This window comes from Hypomesus transpacificus, chromosome 26, assembly GCF_021917145.1.
Source record: "Hypomesus transpacificus isolate Combined female chromosome 26, fHypTra1, whole genome shotgun sequence".
NCBI classification, from domain to species: domain Eukaryota; kingdom Metazoa; phylum Chordata; class Actinopteri; order Osmeriformes; family Osmeridae; genus Hypomesus; species Hypomesus transpacificus.
The window spans coordinates 1,718,123-1,738,633 of record NC_061085.1 but is presented as its reverse complement, the minus strand read 5'-3'; the positions used below and the strand labels follow the sequence as shown (position 1 = coordinate 1,738,633).

Sequence of the window (20,511 nt, the reverse complement as noted above, 5' to 3'; positions counted from 1 at the left end):
CTGTGGTCAAATGACTGGCGCTCGGCATTTCTAGTGACAAACACAAAAACAATCACACCCTGTGTGAAGTCGTGAAAAGTTCTAGAATCTTTCGAAGGGAATTTCTCTAGTTTTCTCTAATTTCGCTAGAGGATTCCAGGTTTACCAATATTCAAAAAGGCATATCTTCTTAAGCTACTTTTCAAATGTAAATGTATGACACATCATTTGAAAGCTTACAATCTGCGCTTTCATAAACTGTAAAAAAAAAAAAGAAATTACCTTGCCCAACAACGGCACCTTTTTACCAGACTGTCACATTTACTCATGCCTTTATTTTATCACAGTATATACACAGTAGCACATTATATAGTATAATCGGATGATGCTCTTCTAACAGCCTCTGTCCATAATATTGTCAGAAGTTTCGTGTGTTATTCTTTTTTTATTTTATCCCTCCATAGATTTTTAACTGTGAGAAGACATCTAATCCTGAAACTGAGAATGCAAGTTCTGCTTTTGCTCTTGAAGCGTCAGGTGATAGAGGGAGCAAGGTAAAGTAACTTTTTTACTGGGTTGGATTAGATGATTGTCCTGTAAGAATTAATGTCTTTGTTTATTCAGAAATCCCTTAGCAGTTGCTTATAAAACAGAGAAGGAAGGGCGGGGGAGAGAGAGAGAATCAGGGTATTGGTACTCAGCTGACTTAAATGATGGTACCTCTGACTGAGTTTAATCATTCAAATATTTAAGGCAGGTCACATGTTCATTTAGAACAACTGTAAAATGTTGCATTTGGTAGATCTTTATCAAGAAAACGTTGTGCATTCCTTTTGATATTTGACATATTACACCAGCCTGATGGAACGGTTTATTTTTGTAAGCCTGGGGCCAAATATACAAAACTGTGTTATCAATTAATCAGAAATTTTTACCATAAAAGTTAAAAAACGCATTTTGTAGATTGTTTGTGTACACCATTCAATGCCACAATCATTCAGTAATATTGAAGACGATGCTAAAGAGTATTGTTGGGTGGATTGCTTTAAGAAAAAGCTCTGCAAAAACTATATATGGAATGGAAAAAAATCTACAATTCCAGAATCATTTACATGTATAAGACCAGTACCGGGACTCCTGCCCCTAAATCAGTGTATAGGTTGACAGATTACCGGAATCTCACATGTACAGATGCTGCACAGTTGGCAACCATTGCTCGAAAGTAGCCGTTTCACCCTACCTCAGCCTAGGAAAACACTGTGCACTCAGGATGACCCCTTGACTGTGAAGGGTGTGGAGGGCCTATTTCAGCTTTTCCCACACAGTGCTAACATGTCTACCATGCAGATGACCTGATCACCATAATTTTCCATGGAGATTGTGTTTTGTGTAGAATAAGGTTTACAAACCAACACCGTTTTTCCCCTTACTAGAACAAATTACTTTTATGAATGATTTTAATGGGCCAGCTAGCCAACACATGGATTAGGACTGTTGTACTGCTCTCGATTGGTTAGGAGTGGCATGGCTGACATACAGATGGTAACACATACTCTTTTCATGCTGTGGCATGTATGTACCTGAATGGTTTTATATCAAAGGCCCAACCTAATCTATAAATAGGATGTCTTTTAATTTTTGTTTAGTTATCTTCTTGTATTGTTTTTCTATGAGGTGGAGATGGTTTTCTGGCTGCTCTCCATGTTGGCTAACCGAGACAAGGAAGAGATGACACGAACTCTCTTGGCCATGTCTAGTTCTCAAGACAGCTGCATTGCCATGCGCAAGTCTGGTTGTGTCCCCCTGCTTGTGCAGATATTGCACAACATTCCAGGGGCCACTGAAGAAGCATTGAGGGGTGCAGGGTGCAATCGGGAGGTCAAGTCCAGAGCCAGTGCTGCCCTGCACAACATCATATACTCACAGCCAGATGAAGGGCAGGCCCGGAGAGAGATGAGGGTGCTGCACTTGCTGGAACAGATCTGCTCCCACTGTGACAGTGGCTGGGATTGGATGGAGAGTCATGTTGGGAAGCTCTCTCCTGGGGGCACCAAGACCACTGGTAAGTTGAGGGAAGGAGTGAAAGGATTTTGTTGACAATTCTGTCAATTGTTGCTAAGACTGGTTTAAACAGTCAGTATTGAAGGAATTAAGTTCTCAAATTTGTATGCAGACATCCCTGAGCCATTAGACCCCCTGATCTGCCAGGCTATGTGTGGTATAATGAAGCTCTCATTTGAAGAGGAATATCGACGTGCCATGAATGAACTTGGTTAGTGAACATATATTTTCTGTCATAAATTTTCATGTAAACTCTTAGACAATCAAAGATAAATCAAAATATGAGTTTTCATGTATATTTCATATATTCATCTCTAGGGGGTTTGCAAGTAGTTGCAGAGCTGATGTATCTCGATCAGGAGATGTATGGCATGCAAAATGACCCACTTAATATGGCACTCCGACGCTATGCGGGCATGGCACTCACAAACCTTACTTTTGGAGACGTTGTCAACAAGGTAAAGTCACAGGAAGAAACACTATATATTGATAAATAAATAGAGCCACATTGAGTGGATAGCTTCATAGGCATGGAACTTTTAGATATGTTTATAATAAGGTAAACTCTTAAGATTTGGCATTGTATATCAGAAATGTATTAATTGGTTTAACAGAAAATATTAATTAAAGGAATATTTGTCCATATCTGCACAGGCAACTCTTTGCTCCAAGAAAGACTGCCTGCAGGCCATTGTTGCGCAACTTGCATCTGATAGCGAGGAGCTACATCAGGTAAAATGCAGTTAACATTGGTCCATTGCTATATCGTTTTAATAATGCAGTGCATAATGAATGCATAATGTAATAAAAAATCCATCCTATGCTTCCTCTACCCACAGGTAGTGTCAAGTATCCTTAGAAATCTATCATGGCGAGCTGACATCAACAGCAAGATGGTCCTCAGAGATATTGGGAGTGTATCTGGATTGATAACTTGTGCTCTTCAAGCCACCAAGGTACCATACAATTATAATGTTAGGTAGTTGTGTATTAATATGAAGCGTTGCAGAAATGTATTCCAATACAGTGTGTATTTATATTAAAAATACATTATATTTCAGGAATCTACCTTAAAGAGTTTACTCAGTGCTCTTTGGAACTTGTCAGCACACAGCATTGAGAACAAAGTGTCAATTTGCTCAGTGGATGGGGCCCTTGGCTTTCTGGTCAGCACACTCACCTACAGATGTCAGACCAACTCATTGGCCATCATTGAGAGTGGAGGAGGTATCCTGCGCAATGTGTCCAGTCTTGTGGCCACACGAGAAGATTACAGGTAAAAGTTTCCTTTCAATTTATAGTAATTAGAATGATTATAACATGTTACTACATGTTATTTCAACTAGAGAATGTTTGTTTAAAATGTATTTTACTTACTTTTTATACAAAGGCAAATTCTCCGGGACCACAACTGTCTCCAAACTCTGCTGCAACACTTACGCTCTCACAGCCTAACGATAGTGAGCAATGCATGTGGGACTCTTTGGAACCTGTCTGCTCAAAGTGCCAAGGACCAGGAGTTACTGTGGGACATGGGAGCAGTCAGCATGTTACGCAACCTAATCCATTCCAAGCACAAAATGATTGCCATGGGAAGTGCTGCAGCTCTAAAAAATATAATTACAAACCGCCCCTTAAAGTATAAGGATGCTGCTGTCATTTCCCCTGGATCTTGCATGCCTTCTCTATATATGAGGAAGCAGAAAGCATTAGAGGCAGAACTAGATGCAAAGAACCTGACAGAGACCTTTGACTCTCTTGAAAAACTAAGTCCAAAACACCTCAGCATTAAGAAGCCTCTGCGACACATAGAAAGCCTGGCGAAGGACTATGCCTCTGACTCTGGATGCTTTGATGATGACGAAGCCCCTAATGTCTGTGGTAGCCTTGACACTGGTAGTTTTTCCATGCTTTCCATGTTTCTGTCTAACTCTAACCTCCTCCAAAATCAGCCTTGTAAGAAAGACAATGAGCCAGAGAGAGAGGTTGTGCTATTACAGACAATGGAAAATGGGCCCACCTTTACTGATGATGTGTCTGCTGCTGCAGAGAAGTTAGCTAAAAAGATCACTAATACTGTGGCCAAGATTGATAAGCTTGTGGAGGACATCACCATGCATACATCTTCAGAGGACAGCTTCAGCATCAGTTCAGAGGACCATTTTGCAGACTGGCCCTATGGTTCCGGTGAATTGCACGAGGCCCGGGCCAAGTCTTGTTCACCATTCCACTTTTCTGATACCAGCAGCCTTGCCCACAAAGATCAGCTGAGCAGAGCCCATGCTCTTTTGCGCCTCAAAACTGCCCACATAAGTTTATCCACTGATAGTCTTAACAGTGGCAGCACCAGTGATGGCTACTGTGGAAGCAAGGATCAAATCCAACCCTCATCAAAAGTAGTAGCAAAGCAAAGCCGGCCTAATAAGCTTGACCTTAAGCTGGCTCATCAAGAATATCTTGGGGATGCTCTGGTCCTCCATGAAACAAATCAAACTGAAGTCCCAAGGAGAGATTCTATAAATGGAGAAGTGAAATTACCAGAATCCAATAGCACAGAAACTGAGAAGTATCAAGAGCTTCACCCACAAACACCAGCAAGTGTATCAACAAAATTATCCTCTGATGTTAGCATGACTTCCGTAAAGTTGTCCCCCTCTTATAACCATGTCCCGTTGATTCAAAGTGTTAACAAGTTAGGTATAGCAAAGACTTCCATCAGTGCTCAAGATGCCCAGGCAATGAGAAGACAAGCTTGGGTTCCAACTGTAATGACTGGGGGAAGTATTTTAAAATGTTCTCCAATGAGCACTGCTAAAAGTCCAATACTTGGGCCAATGGAGACACTACAGAAGTATTCAGTGGAAAACACACCAATCTGTTTTTCTCGTTGTAGTTCCTTGTCCTCCCTCTCTTCTGGTGATGGAGCACTTGACGGGCACAGTCAAAGTGAATATGAGTTAGAGAGTGAATTATCTCTTGAGATCATTGAAGTGGACGATACTGAAGTGTTAAACAGAGAGGAAGAAAATGAGACCAAGGACGATCTGAGATGTGATAAACAACTGCTAGTGACTGATTCAAGAACCAACAGGTCTGACCCTATAGAAATTCCCTGTACAGTTAAGCATGAGAAGATATTCCTCCGGGCCGGATCACCTAGCATACTTGAGGACAGATCACCCTCAAGTTCTTCTGAAAACTACATACAGGAGACACCCCTGGTAATGAGTCGTTGTAGTTCAGTTAGCTCCCTGGGTAGCTTTGAGTCTCCCTCCATTGCCAGCTCTATTCTGAGTGATCAGTGCAGTGAAATGATTAGTGGAACCTTAAGCCCAAGTGATCTTCCTGATAGTCCAGGACAAACCATGCCCCCGAGCCGCAGCAAAACTCCATGCTGTGTTGAATCTAGTGGCCCAGATACACAGACTACAGTAATAGCTGGACAATGGGAAAGCAGCTTGTGCAAATTCATGGAAATTGCAGACTTCAAGGAAAGGTTTAATATACCTCCTGATTTGGACACAATGATATACTTCACTGTGGAGAAGCCAACAGAAAACTTTTCATGTGCATCTAGCTTAAGCGCTCTTCCTCTTCATGAGCATTACATTCAGAAAGATGTTGAACTTAAATTGACACCCTTGCAGCAGCAGAAAGAAAATGATTTTGCATTCCCTGATGATAAAGAGCATTCATCAGTGATGGACCAAGGAGGTAGATATAGTGAAGGAAATTCAGATGAAGACACAGAAATTCTCAAAGAATGCATAAATTCAGCAATGCCTTCCAAATTCAGGAAAGTAAGACCCTCTTTGATGTCTACTTTACCAACCCATGTTCTCAACTGCCAGTCTCGGAAACCTATACATGTGCCAATGTACATGATGCTTCCAAACAATGGTAAACAAATGTGTACTAAGGTTGTTATGCCACAAAAGGACAACCAGCTTGATGATTCATCATTTACTGACTCTGCAGAGGGCACTCCTATCAACCTCTCCAGCACAACATCTTTAAGTGATGAAACACTTCAGTATCCAGTTAGGAACACAGGTTCAAAAGATTGGCCGGTTAGGAATAGTACTAAACAAGAACTTCTGAATGATGAGGCAAAGAGAATTGAAGACCTTCGGATTTTCTCACACTTCCATAAGCCCTCTAAAATAACTAGTCGACATGACATGCTAGTCGGTACAATGAGCAGATCAATTAAACATGTCATTCCCACTCAGAAAGTGCTGATGCAGAGCAAAGAAGTAACTGATCGAGTGGTAAATCAGAGAAACTGTGATCAGGCATCTTATGAACAAAGACAAAAGCTGGCTCTGACAAGGAAACTAGAACTTCCTGTCAAAAAACAAAATACAGAGGCCAATCAAAATCAGAGAGCCCCCCAAAGACATGTGGCTTCTGAGCCTATTTGTCATATCACACCAACTGAGGGGGCAATCTACTGTTTCTATGATGAAGAAAGAGAAAAAAAACAAGGAAATACAAAGACGACAGAGAGACAGCTAAATAAGGAGAGTAACAGAGATATTGTTTCTCGAAGCATGACAAATATTAGTAGGATTGACAACACCCAAATAAGACACAAAGTTGTTAATAAAGTAAGGCAGACTCTAATCAGGGATGACACACCACTGTGTTACTCACTAAGCTCATCTCTTAGTTCATTGAGTGATGCAGATTTGAAAGACCGCAAATCTAAATCTCTCAAAGTTTTGGGAAAAAACAAACACAACCAAGCATCTAACAAGGTTCAGCAAACAAAAACAATGCATGTCTATGACCGGTATGGCGGACACAGCTCACCAAGTTCAGTAAGTATGGATTCAGAGGATGATCTTCTGCAGAAATGCATAACATCTGCAATGCCCAAGCAAAAGAAGAAACTTTCTGCGAGAAAGAAGAATCTGAAAAAGAGGAACCCACAAAAAGTATCTGATGGGTGGAACATTGAACAAGGCTGCGACAGTGACGATACGGCTTCTGACATAGACTCAGACCTCAACAGTGTTGAGTGGAGAGCAATACAAGAGGGAGCCAATTCTGTTGTTAACAGATTACAAGCATCAAAATCTCAAGAACATTCATCTGAAGAATCTGAATCTGTACTTTCCTTCATGTCTGGATCTAGCTTTACCCCCAAAGAAAAGAAGTTTTATGTAGACAAAAAGGCAAACAAACCCCTTGACTTTGCTCCACGTAAGCCTGTTCCCAATATGCCAATGGTTTTTAGAGGCAGAACGGTGATATACACACCCAAAAAAGAGATTGCTCTTTCACAAAGGCCACTGCCAATGAAAGTGTCAATCAAGTCAGATGCTCCAAAAAATCCAAACTTGGCTCAACATCGATCAAAGAGCCTTCACAGGCTGGGGAAACCCCAAGAAATAGAGTTGTCATTGCCTAAAAGGAGCTCAACTCCACCTCCAAGGATACCAAAGAGTTCATCGTCTGGATCATCTCAAAGCTCAACCCCATCAAGGGAGTCACAGAGGAAGTTGACCTCCCCATCTCAATCAACAAAAGCCATCCCCCAAAAAAGTGCCACTCCTGCTAGTATTTCATCTGAAAGAAAAGGACGCTCCCTCGTTTGTTCAAATCAGAGTCTGAAATCTCAAGCACATAAGACACAAAAGTCACCTGTCCGAATAACATTCATGCAGAACTCCACAAGGCAGTCCAGAACAGTATCACCTCTAGTGACAAATCAACCTACAAATATCAATAGACCACATACTCAGGTACCAGAAAAAAAGACTGTTCCTGCCAATCGTTATGACTTTGTACGGATGACCTCTGTTCAGTCAAATAGCAGTGAGTCGGATCAGAATGGGCTCTTAAGACAACTGACCTTCATTAAAGAGTCAAAGACTCTTCTTAAACGTAGTGGTTCTTCACCATGCTCCATGGCTACAACCCAGCAGGCATCATCCATGAGAACATGTCCAGGCGGTTCTGCAGTCTTCCTCTGTTCGTCTCGATGCCAAGAGCTAAAGGCAGTTGTGCAGGCACCAAGAATAATGCAAGGAAAGTGCCATGAGCCAAAGCAGCAAGATAAAGGGGAAACAGTCAGTCTTACTAGAACCACATCTAGTGAACACAACCTACATGCACGACGTTTGTCTAGGAGAACCAGCTCTGAAAGCCCCTGTAGGGTACCTAAGAGAAATGGATCAGGGAGAGTGTCTGGAGACAAGCAGCAAGAAAAAGATACTTTCAAGCGGTATTCCTCTTCACCCAGTATAAACATTCTGAGCCGGGTTACCAGCCGCTCCTCTCTCCGGTCTTTGTCTTCTGACTCAAGTGGGCGAACAAAGAGTGAGGATGATACAAAGAAAAGGCAGCAGAGGACTGGAACACATCTGAATGACAAACTCACTTGGAGAAGGATTCGGGATGAGGATGTACCTCAAATCTTGAAAAATACTCTTCCACAAACTGCTTTACCCTTGTTTGTTTCTGCTGAGCAGCCCAAAGGCAACCAGCCAGCACTGCCATGCAAGCTACCAACAATTTTGCTTAAGTCACGGGAAACAAGTGATGCCACCGTCCAGACAGAAGATTTATTGACCAACAAGACCCATTCAAGCACCTCTCCAACCACAGACACAGCTCTGGTCTTCTCTGAGGAGGCAGCAAGACTTGCCCTACTTAGAAAAATCGGTATTGCCTCTGGAGGTAACCTACAAGATGGAGACTTTGACTGTTCCATAAATAGCTATAGCACAGCTTCTACTGCAAACTCTCATCCAGTAGAGAGTCACACAGGTGGGGTTGTCCGCTTCCGTCAAAGCTCTCCCAGCAAAGCTGTAAGGGTCACCCCATTTAACTACATACCCAGCCCTATGGGGTGTTGCCTGCAAGATAAACAGAGTCAATCATTCACAATCAATAAGAATTCAAATGAAAACACGGAGGCATAGTTTCTTTAGTCTGTACTAATGAATTGTCAAGATGAGAAAGATAACACTTTGGACCTTTCAGGTGAATTAGCTTTTTAACCTTGCATTATGACCCTTGGCCCAATCCCCTCTGCATCACATCTAAAATGCATTTTCAACTAAACAAACACTTATTTAAAGAGAATCTCATTCCATTTACTGTTCATGCTTATGGATGTGCAAAGACAGGACTAAAAGGGGTAGATTCCAAATATCCCCTTGGGAAGAGTTTTGGATAGCTGTACAAAATGGAAGATCACCTTTTTCTACTTTTTGTATTCCATTGCCAACTGTATTGTAAATGTGCAAAAAAAAAAAGCATAATGCAAATCAATGAATAAAAAAGCAATTGTGTTTTATTTGACAATGCACTGTGGTTAACTGTTGACATTCAAAATATTATCTGTATAGATTTGTAAAACACAAAATGGAAATGCAAAGTTTCTTATCTACATTTTTCTCGCTTCTCCTTTTGTGCTTCACCTACAACATCACTTGCTACTGAAGATGAAACACTATTAGCCATTAATGTTTAACAACCACAGGCATTATAATTGGAAATACTACAGTTAATGTCTTATTAGCATTGTTGAAATGCTGTGTTTTCTGTAGGCTATTCTGTCTTGTAAATATTTGCTATCATCAACCTACAAGGTTTCCAGTATGGAAAATGACTGTGTTGCTAATTCTGCATGCTTAGCTAATATCCAGAATTTGAATACAATTGCTAAAACTGTAAGTGCGGGACAAATAACATTCTCCTTTGTGGTATTTAAATTAAAAGTTAACAAAATTATAGCAAATACATTTCTCTGAACTTTGTAAGGCAACATATATAACTATGTAAACGTATTTGCTGTACATGTTTCCACTATTTTAAAAGCAATGACATATTTGTGTTTGCTACTGGAATCATATGCTTTCAATCTGAAAAAGAGTATGTAAGGGTTATTAGTTTTTAAGAAAGAAAAAGGTATTAGTGTCTACAAATGTTTACACACATGTAAATGTACAAATGTGTTACTATCTACTTAATTGTATTGGTGTTAGTGTTGTTACATCAAAGATCTCAAACATGAAGCCCTTAGAAAATGTATATATATATATGTATATATATATATATATATATACATATATATATACAGTATGTGTAGCTGAAACAGGACTTATCCATGTGAGAGGTTGACTAAAACAACATGACAAAGAAAACTCAAAAGTACTGTATTTTGGGGGTTTCTGGAAGTGAATCTCCACAGTTTAGAGGCAGAATATCTGCCTCTGCCTATGAAATACCTTCAGTTAACATACATAAGCCTTCAACAGTCCCTCTGACAAATGAGTGAATGAATACAAATTGTCAGAAAATAGGGTGTACCATTTTGGCAATGTTTTGTGATGGCCCTAATGGCTATAAATAAAAATGGATGTTAAATTTGCTTTGCAAGATCCCCAGAATCCAGCATGGTAAACTAGCCATCTTGTGAGCTCACATTCTGTTTCACATGATGGGTCAGTCCAGCAATTAATAGTAGGTCTACATTATTTACAGCCACTGCCAACAGACTTGTAAACTTTATTGTTCAAGTTCATGTACTTATTCATGTATTTATTGTTCTTAATTAGTGAAAGTTAACCCAATTGTCTGTGATGGAATTTTGGTTTCAAACAACTTCAGTCAGAACAACGATTTACAACTGACTTGAAACAAAATGTAAGCACAGTAGTTACTGTTGAATTTTCCAACTTGAATGCTTTAATGATTCCAAGTAGATATTTTGACAATGATATACTGCTTCTGTTGGCATAAATGTATACATTATCAATCAAATTTAAATAATGAAATCAAAGAGCATAATCCCAGGAAATATTTGCATGAGTAGACATCTAATGCCATAAAATAGAGGCAGGTGATGTGATACAATGTGATGTAGGTCAAGGAGTTTGTCATAATAAATGTTCTCATCAAATGAAAAGTGAATGGTATTTTATGAAATTAGTTGTGTCGAGTACAGTTTTATATTAATTAAATTTCATGATACATGACATATTTGACATGCTTTCTCAGACAGTTGATAAAAACGATTTGGGAACCCAAATAATGACATAACTGGTTGATGACATGACTGGTGTTCAAGATTCATTGGTGCTGAGGATGACTGTGTTGTGCATATGAAATCTTTGGTCAGAGTGCTCTGCCTTTCACTTGAACAACATTGAGTTCCAACTGCTTTCCAGCTGTTTGTAGATCTTCTCTCTGCCTTACAAGTTTACCCTTGGCCTCGTGCAGTTGCTCATTAAGCTCCAAGTATCTCCGACTCTGAAGGTACATGGACTCCATGTCATTGTCTGGTGACTCACTGGCATCTATGGAAAAAAGACATTGGAAAATATATATGACAAACTCTGGTTAAAAAGTCGGCCAAGGTAATTTATCTGCTTTCTACAGATTGTGAAAGTGCATTGTAAACTTTCAAATGATGTGTCATACACTGAAATTTGATAATATCTGAAATAGTTGACGATGCGCACATCTAAATGTTGGTAAACCTGGAAAGCTCTAGCAGAGAAATCCCCCTTAAAAGATTCTAGACCTTTTCATGTCTTCAGACAGGGTTTGAATGTTTTAGTTTTAATCATTAGAAGTGCTGCCCACCCGTCATTTCATCACAATGAAGAGAAAAAATAATTATCTTCACACTCAATCAAATTCCAGGATCCTGCTTTCTTGACTTAAACTAGATTTGTCACCCAGTTTTTTTTTCTCCTCTTCAAAATCACACCAGGAAAAGCTAGTTTACAGCCATTTTCCTCCTGTATCTGTTCAACTGTTACCGGCTACGCATTCGGTCAGTTTTTCCATCTTTCAAAACTGCAATTCGCTATTCTATCAACAGATGTCGCAAGGACTCCCTTGCACAAATATGTAATTCAGACGGTTATAACCTAAACACGATTTATATGTATAGCAAAATATATAGTATAGTATATAGTATAGTATATAATATAGTATATATAATATAGTATATAATATAGTATAGTAGCCTATTCAAAATTATGTCAATTTAATTGAATTCTATGAAGTTCACTACAAGGTAAGCACAATTCCTATTTTATGACATTAGCGGTAACAATAATTGTAGTGGTAAAATGGAGCCTGTTTTGCAATACACATAAAAAATAAATGCGTTTCTGAAATATCAAGACAGATAAATGAGTCAAGTAAGTTGCAATAAATTTGTAAATTATTATTTTACAACATCTTAGAAAACTAAAGGAATCCTATTCTTGAGGTGGTGAAAGAGCTGTGTAAGCATTGGAATACTTGGAATGTTGACGGTACTTGAATTGAGTAGAATACGTTAAATGTACCATGAGGGACCAAATCAAACGGGTCCAAGACAAATTCATCCTATGCAATGCCCAAGATTAGCCTATTCAATCTATTTAGTTTGTGGATGTAGGCTAAAACGAACGTAGACCATGACAAAAATGTAAGCCGAACACGCAGAAGGAATGCTTGAAAGTTGACGAACCAAGGGCGTAGGTTTGGTCTCAGCTATGGTAGGGACACTGCCTGGCCCCCGGCCCGGCCCCCGCTGTGGATGTGGCTCAACTATGTTTTCATTAGAATGGTTTTTGACAACATGAGTGTAAAAGAAGATCTGCTGACCATTTTGCCTTTGAAAGGGCACATGAGAGGCACAGATATTGAGAGGCACATCTGGCGCCATAGGCAATATTTATCACCCCCCCACCCCCACCCCCCCTGGCTGGGAGCGCAAATCGAGGTGCCCTCCCGGTAGGGCTGTCCCCACTTAGTCGACTAGTCGATTTTCCGGTCGATATGCTCTTGGTCGACTAAGATTTTTTTAGTCGAGCTGCCATATAGCAGTGTGAGATCTGATTCCCGCTTGTGTCATCATTGCTGAATTAACGAAATGTTCAACAGAAATTGTAGATTATATTATTTAAGACAAATAAACCAACTCTAAAAATATATAATTTAAAAGAAAAGGTGTTACTGTTTTCCCTTTCGTTAATCTGCACTTTGTTTTGGTTTGGTATTTTGCACTACAGATGACATGCATTACAGATGACAGTATTTTTTATTAATGTGTCGTTCGTGAACAATCTTTTTTTCACGTGATCCGCATTGTATTTTTCAGTAGAGGAAACAGTTTCCTCATTCCCTTTCGCGTGGCCGCTGTTTTAGTAAGACGTGAATAATATTCGCTCAAGTCATCATACTGACTGGTTTTGTTATTTTCACTTGACATTTACAGGTTAGTGCAGTGTAATTGTTTGCCGTGATAATTGAATGCTAGTGTGATAATAAATGACAATAATAAATAAAAAATATATAATTTAAAAGAAAGGTGTTACTGTTTTCCCTTTCGTTAATCTGCGCTTTTTTTTGGTTTGGTATTTTGCACACGGCACGAGCACAATTGGCTGCAGAACTACAAACTCTTGCCATAGCCTACTTTGTCGGTGTTATTAGTAAAAATGGCAAAGATATCTGTGGTATGGCAGCATTTCATTAAAGTACATTTACATTTACATTTACAAAGTACCGGGTGACTCAAAACGTTGAATGCAAACTCTGCCAACAACGGTTTATTTTTCATAGTTCGATGTTGAATATGATGTAGCCTACCACCTGAAAAACCCTACTTCACTCATGCTAACGTGCTGGATTGAAAAATGAATATGCCTATTATAAGAATCACATCCAAATCGAATGACATTATCTTCTCCGGCCAAGACAACAAACTATTTCTCTGTTGCAACGTTCCCCACTCAGCTTCTGCATAAATTTGCATGCTGCAAGTTTTCAGGCAGTGATAAGCGCGCTCTGATGATTTGCATGTTAAACAAACAATATTTTTTAATTGTAGTCCATTGTAAGAGATACTAAATACCATCGGCATTCGGTTACAACAGGACTGGTGATACGAGTCTTATTATTAGTAGGCTATTAGCGGCTGAATCTGCAATGTCCAGCAGCCATTGAGTCAGATCGCGAAAATGTTTTTTAAAGCGTTTCAAAGTGCGATTAGTCGATTTTCAGACGTTTTAGTCGAGTCTTGGTCGACCAAAGAAAACCTTAGTCGGGGACAGCCCTAACCCTCGGCTCCAGCAATGTTTGGACGCACGGCTGGGTTCATTGGATTGTGCAAACAGTGTGAATCTTTCCACAGATCTGCTGCTGCACACTGACGTTAGGTGGCTCAGCAGAGGTACATTTCTGGAACAGTTTTCGGAATTGTTGTCCGAAATTAAAGAATTTCTGAAACGTTCAAACCATGCTGAATATGCACAGCTAGATGACAGTCAGTGGCTGTTGGATTTTGCCTTTCTTACCGATCTAACTGACAAGGTCAGTCTGGAGCTGCAGGGTAAGGAGAAACACATCATGAACACATTTAAAAGCAAGTTACACCTGCTATCAAGCCGGTTGCAACAGTGTGATCTGCGGAACTTTCCACACAATGACACAGAACTTAAGCGTCAGGGCATTATATGCATGAGCTGGACCATACAAATATAGTAACCACCAAAACATGTTCTTAAACGGTATACATTCCACAACTTAAGGCACAGGGAGAACAACACACAGGTGGTTCAGTCATCACTCATCGTTTATACTATTTACAGCATGTTGCTCTTTCCAAAGGTGAAAGTGCACATTCTCCTATCTATATGTGTATTGTCCGAAACCTGCTGCGTGACCTCTTGACCACAGCAAGAGACAACCTCACATATGTATAGAAAATCCGCCTATCAGTTACTGACTGGAGATCAGTAGGATACATCTGTATTTATAAATAATCATATAATAATCGCGTATTAAATCGCAATATTAGTCAAAATAATTGCAATTAGCATATTTTCCGAAATCGTTCAGCCCTATTGTAAAGCCCCTATTAAAGAAACCCAAATTGGATAACAGCATACATGCAAATTACAGACCTATATCAAATCTTCCATTTATTAGTAAAATATTAGAAAAAAGTTTTCGTCCAATTAAATTATTTTCTTGAAGAAAATAATATCTTGGAAGTCAGTCAGGTTTCAGAAAATATCACAGTACTGAAACTCTCACCAAAAGTATTAGCGACCTCAGACTAAACTCTGATGCAAATAAAGTCCTTATCCTGTTAGATCTCAGTGCAGCATTTGATACCATTGATAACGACATTCTAATCAATAGACTGGAAAAGCTTATTGGGTTCCCCCCTGGCTGGGAGCGCAAATCGAGGTGCCCTCCCGGTAGGGCTGTCCCCACTTAGTCGACTAGTCGATTTTCCGGTCGATATGCTCTTGGTCGACTAAGATTTTTTTAGTCGAGCTGCCATATAGCAGTGTGAGATCTGATTCCCGCTTGTGTCATCATTGCTGAATTAACGAAATGTTCAACAGAAATTGTAGATTATATTATTTAAGACAAATAAACCAACTCTAAAAATATATAATTTAAAAGAAAAGGTGTTACTGTTTTCCCTTTCGTTAATCTGCACTTTGTTTTGGTTTGGTATTTTGCACTACAGATGACATGCATTACAGATGACAGTATTTTTTATTAATGTGTCGTTCGTGAACAATCTTTTTTTCACGTGATCCGCATTGTATTTTTCAGTAGAGGAAACAGTTTCCTCATTCCCTTTCGCGTGGCCGCTGTTTTAGTAAGACGTGAATAATATTCGCTCAAGTCATCATACTGACTGGTTTTGTTATTTTCACTTGACATTTACAGGTTAGTGCAGTGTAATTGTTTGCCGTGATAATTGAATGCTAGTGTGATAATAAATGACAATAATAAATAAAAAATATATAATTTAAAAGAAAGGTGTTACTGTTTTCCCTTTCGTTAATCTGCGCTTTTTTTTGGTTTGGTATTTTGCACACGGCACGAGCACAATTGGCTGCAGAACTACAAACTCTTGCCATAGCCTACTTTGTCGGTGTTATTAGTAAAAATGGCAAAGATATCTGTGGTATGGCAGCATTTCATTAAAGTACATTTACATTTACATTTACAAAGTACCGGGTGACTCAAAACGTTGAATGCAAACTCTGCCAACAACGGTTTATTTTTCATAGTTCGATGTTGAATATGATGTAGCCTACCACCTGAAAAACCCTACTTCACTCATGCTAACGTGCTGGATTGAAAAATGAATATGCCTATTATAAGAATCACATCCAAATCGAATGACATTATCTTCTCCGGCCAAGACAACAAACTATTTCTCTGTTGCAACGTTCCCCACTCAGCTTCTGCATAAATTTGCATGCTGCAAGTTTTCAGGCAGTGATAAGCGCGCTCTGATGATTTGCATGTTAAACAAACAATATTTTTTAATTGTAGTCCATTGTAAGAGATACTAAATACCATCGGCATTCGGTTACAACAGGACTGGTGATACGAGTCTTATTATTAGTAGGCTATTAGCGGCTGAATCTGCAATGTCCAGCAGCCATTGAGTCAGATCGCGAAAATGTTTTTTAAAGCGTTTCAAAGTGCGATTAGTCGATTTTCAGACGTTTTAGTCGAGTCTTGGTCGACCAAAGAAAACCTTAGTCGGGGACAGCCCTAACCCTCGGCTCCAGCAATGTTTGGACGCACGGCTGGGTTCATTGGATTGTGCAAACAGTGTGAATCTTTCCACAGATCTGCTGCTGCACACTGACGTTAGGTGGCTCAGCAGAGGTACATTTCTGGAACAGTTTTCGGAATTGTTGTCCGAAATTAAAGAATTTCTGAAACGTTCAAACCATGCTGAATATGCACAGCTAGATGACAGTCAGTGGCTGTTGGATTTTGCCTTTCTTACCGATCTAACTGACAAGGTCAGTCTGGAGCTGCAGGGTAAGGAGAAACACATCATGAACACATTTAAAAGCAAGTTACACCTGCTATCAAGCCGGTTGCAACAGTGTGATCTGCGGAACTTTCCACACAATGACACAGAACTTAAGCGTCAGGGCATTATATGCATGAGCTGGACCATACAAATATAGTAACCACCAAAACATGTTCTTAAACGGTATACATTCCACAACTTAAGGCACAGGGAGAACAACACACAGGTGGTTCAGTCATCACTCATCGTTTATACTATTTACAGCATGTTGCTCTTTCCAAAGGTGAAAGTGCACATTCTCCTATCTATATGTGTATTGTCCGAAACCTGCTGCGTGACCTCTTGACCACAGCAAGAGACAACCTCACATATGTATAGAAAATCCGCCTATCAGTTACTGACTGGAGATCAGTAGGATACATCTGTATTTATAAATAATCATATAATAATCGCGTATTAAATCGCAATATTAGTCAAAATAATTGCAATTAGCATATTTTCCGAAATCGTTCAGCCCTATTGTAAAGCCCCTATTAAAGAAACCCAAATTGGATAACAGCATACATGCAAATTACAGACCTATATCAAATCTTCCATTTATTAGTAAAATATTAGAAAAAAGTTTTCGTCCAATTAAATTATTTTCTTGAAGAAAATAATATCTTGGAAGTCAGTCAGGTTTCAGAAAATATCACAGTACTGAAACTCTCACCAAAAGTATTAGCGACCTCAGACTAAACTCTGATGCAAATAAAGTCCTTATCCTGTTAGATCTCAGTGCAGCATTTGATACCATTGATAACGACATTCTAATCAATAGACTGGAAAAGCTTATTGGGTTCACGGATAGTGTATTGAACTGGATGAAATCATATATCAAAGAAAGGAAGTTTTATTAGTTTAGGAGACCATATGTCTAAAAAACATGTCAACCATCCTCTGTATTTGCAAGCTAGCTAAACTTATACAGTATCTAAAATAAGATAAATAGCCCAGAGACGAGCTTTCACGGGTGTTCGCGTGTCTATGTTGCTTCACTCCGTGTGCCTGCGCTTCGTCCATTACTGTTTACAACGTTAGCAGGACTACTTGGTTGGCGTTGCCTTCTCAGCATGAGAAATACAAGGTTTGGCGTGAGAGCGTGTGAACTGGTCGAGTGTGTCTCTCGGCCAATGCATGAGAGTTGGCAGCCCTGTTAAAAGGTGTATAGCCTACTTTACAGTTGAATATTAGCTGATATATAACTACATACATTTAACCGATACAAATGCTGCTAATGTTTGCTAGTTTCACAGCTACTGACACTAGCCAGTTAGAAACGTCAAAATGATAAATCTTTACCCGGACAAGTGACGTTTGTGCATGGACAAGTGTAACGTTAATGTACTTGTCCATAGGACAAGTGCCTCAAAAATGTTGAGTCCTGGCGAATGCCTTTGTTAATCCCATTAGTTCATGTTCAGATGCTGTAAAGCAGAACTGAAAAATAGTTTTAAGTTCATCACACCACAGAAGAATGTGTTGTTAACTACCCATCAAAACTTTTATGAAAAAGAAAACACAAAGGGGGGGGGTCGCCTGAAGGAGCTGAAGCTCCGCCCCCTTTAGCAACAACAGCAACAACTAGCTAAATCAATTGCAGATATCAGAATATACCTACCTGCAGTCTCTGACTGTTTTATGTGTTAATTACTTTGTCTTTGCATCGTACCAGCTGAGTAACAGAATGCAGCTTATATAAACCGTCTGTGATCTGATGTAGATAGGTGGCTGTGATGTAGATAGTTTGGGTTTTGCCCCGCCTATACAAAACCTTAGCTGAAAACGGGTGAGAAACTTTTCAACGGTCTAACTTTCTAAGTTTTTGCACTTTGCACATGCTTTCAGCAACTCATTTCACACTTATATAATGCAGTGTTTCCCACACATAGAATAATTTGTGGCGGTGCGCCACAGAATCAACACCGGCCGCCACACATTGCGTTTCGTAAAACATTTTTTTTAATCGCTATTTAGGTTAAAACACGCAGCGTATTCGTTCAGCTGCATTTCCTTTCCCCTGCTCTCCCTCCATCTCTCTGTCACTCATGCGTCTTTCTCACATATGCACACAGTCACAACGTCAGCACACGTTAGCAACAATGCATACATATGCCGTTCTAGTAAGACCGACAGCTATATCAGCGAGCCTTCAGCATTAGTGCCGTAGCTAAAAGTCGAGGAAAGTTGAGGCTACTTTTCGCTAGGTACCTTACTCACATTTACATTTAGTCATTTAGCAGACGCTCTTATCCAGAGCGACTTACAGTACTCGAAGTTTCCCCTTCGTTCTTTTGGTGAGAAGTCTCAAGAGCTAGCTACTTACCCGGCGTCATGGAGCCAGTTAAATAGTTGTTTAGCACTAGCGTTGCTACATGCATAATGCAGAAATGATATGTTAGTTGTTGTTAATTGTGTGTTGTGTAGTTGTGAATACCTATTCTACCTCTATAATTATTGTCAATGCAATTGTCATTGATTGTTGATTGATTAGGTATAATTCACTAGTGGCCCAAAAAAATTATCACCTGCTTTTTAAAATATATTGACAGGTAACGTCCACTATAGATCCAGTCAACTGACAGTATTTATGCATGCACTTTCCCTCTGTCATTCAAACCCAGTGTCACCATATCACACGTTTTACCTTTGTAGAATGGTTTTGTGTCCAATACAATGCAAAATAGCCCTATCATTATAACATCTAGGCTACTGATGATGAGCGGGTAGACTGATCCACTTTTTACATAAAGAGATGTCAGATACTAGACATGACAGGATACCCTGAATGTTAGGAACAATGCCTCTTTTAGAGCTTGGCATTGATTATATGTCTTTGTTCATACATTGACTTCATAAGTATTCCAAACACATTTAAGATGTTTATAAAACTATTCTTAGGCGAAGTATCGTTCATAACAACTTTCATTAACGATTTAAACAACAAACAATAGCAATATAGGCTACCTTGTCTTTTGAAACGTCATTTTACAATACCTTGTTTGCTATCCTTCAGGACACTGAATATTGGATCATTTGGATAGGCTTTATTAACGTCATCAATCATTTGCTCCACAGTCGGCTGATCGGGTCGACTTGGAAGCACTCCTCGCTTCTTGTTTTTAGAACCCATATTCGTTCTTGAGACAAGAAATTTAAAAATGACAATGTTAATGTTGCAGCTGCAATTGGAGTGTCTTACGCATTAGCTTACTTTCAAGCTTTCTGCAGCTAGCTAGACTACGCATTCCGTAGACAGCCTTAATCGACTAGAAATTGGCACCTGTACTTGCTGCCAAGATACCCAAGAGTTAGCTACAAAATTAGTAAATTAATCAACATTAAATACATCTAGCGAACCTTGAGTGAGTGCTTACATAGTATCTGCTTAGCTCAAATATTCTGCCTGCTGAACGACTTCCTCTTCTTCTCCTGTTGCTTACATGCAGACTGCAACCGTATGAGGTGCATTACCGCCACTTACTGTTCGGGAGTGTATGGGGGTGGTCAGTGTCAGCAGAGGCAATGGTATAAACCTGCAGAGCCGGACAATAGTATGAACCTGCAGAGCCGGAGACCCCGGAGGCCCCGGAGAGCTGCAGTTTCAGGACCGC

General features: G+C 39.6%; 2 protein-coding genes across 4 annotated transcripts in view; one reads left to right on the top strand and one right to left on the bottom strand.

The window, feature by feature from the left end:
• The window catches only part of apc2 (APC regulator of WNT signaling pathway 2), a 31,608-nt gene extending 22,524 nt beyond the window's left edge, over positions 1-9,084 (top strand). For both annotated transcript variants that reach the window (XM_047049495.1, XM_047049496.1), the window contains 8 exons: positions 444-533; positions 1,654-2,041; positions 2,153-2,251; positions 2,359-2,498; positions 2,695-2,772; positions 2,880-2,996; positions 3,102-3,316; positions 3,431-9,084. In XM_047049495.1, coding sequence (XP_046905451.1) covers positions 444-533; positions 1,654-2,041; positions 2,153-2,251; positions 2,359-2,498; positions 2,695-2,772; positions 2,880-2,996; positions 3,102-3,316; positions 3,431-8,972 — 6,669 coding nt within the window. In that variant the 3' untranslated portion in view covers positions 8,973-9,084. The remainder of the gene's footprint in view (positions 1-443; positions 534-1,653; positions 2,042-2,152; positions 2,252-2,358; positions 2,499-2,694; positions 2,773-2,879; positions 2,997-3,101; positions 3,317-3,430) is intronic.
• Positions 9,085-9,320: 236 nt separating this feature from the next.
• Positions 9,321-20,511, bottom strand: c26h19orf25 (chromosome 26 C19orf25 homolog). Of its 2 annotated transcripts, none has more exons than XR_006958357.1 (3): positions 20,275-20,509; positions 19,895-20,037; positions 9,321-11,354 (listed from the first exon to the last, which is right to left on the bottom strand). XR_006958357.1 is itself a non-coding variant. In XM_047049497.1 (3 exons), exons 2-3 carry the CDS (start codon positions 20,028-20,030, stop codon positions 11,173-11,175), a joined length of 312 nt encoding a protein of 103 aa, XP_046905453.1. In that variant the 5' UTR covers positions 20,031-20,037; positions 20,275-20,511; the 3' UTR covers positions 9,321-11,172. The 2 variants fall into 2 exon arrangements, 1 of the variants encoding a protein (XP_046905453.1); XM_047049497.1 differs by having other exon boundaries at positions 9,321-11,343; positions 19,890-20,037; positions 20,275-20,511.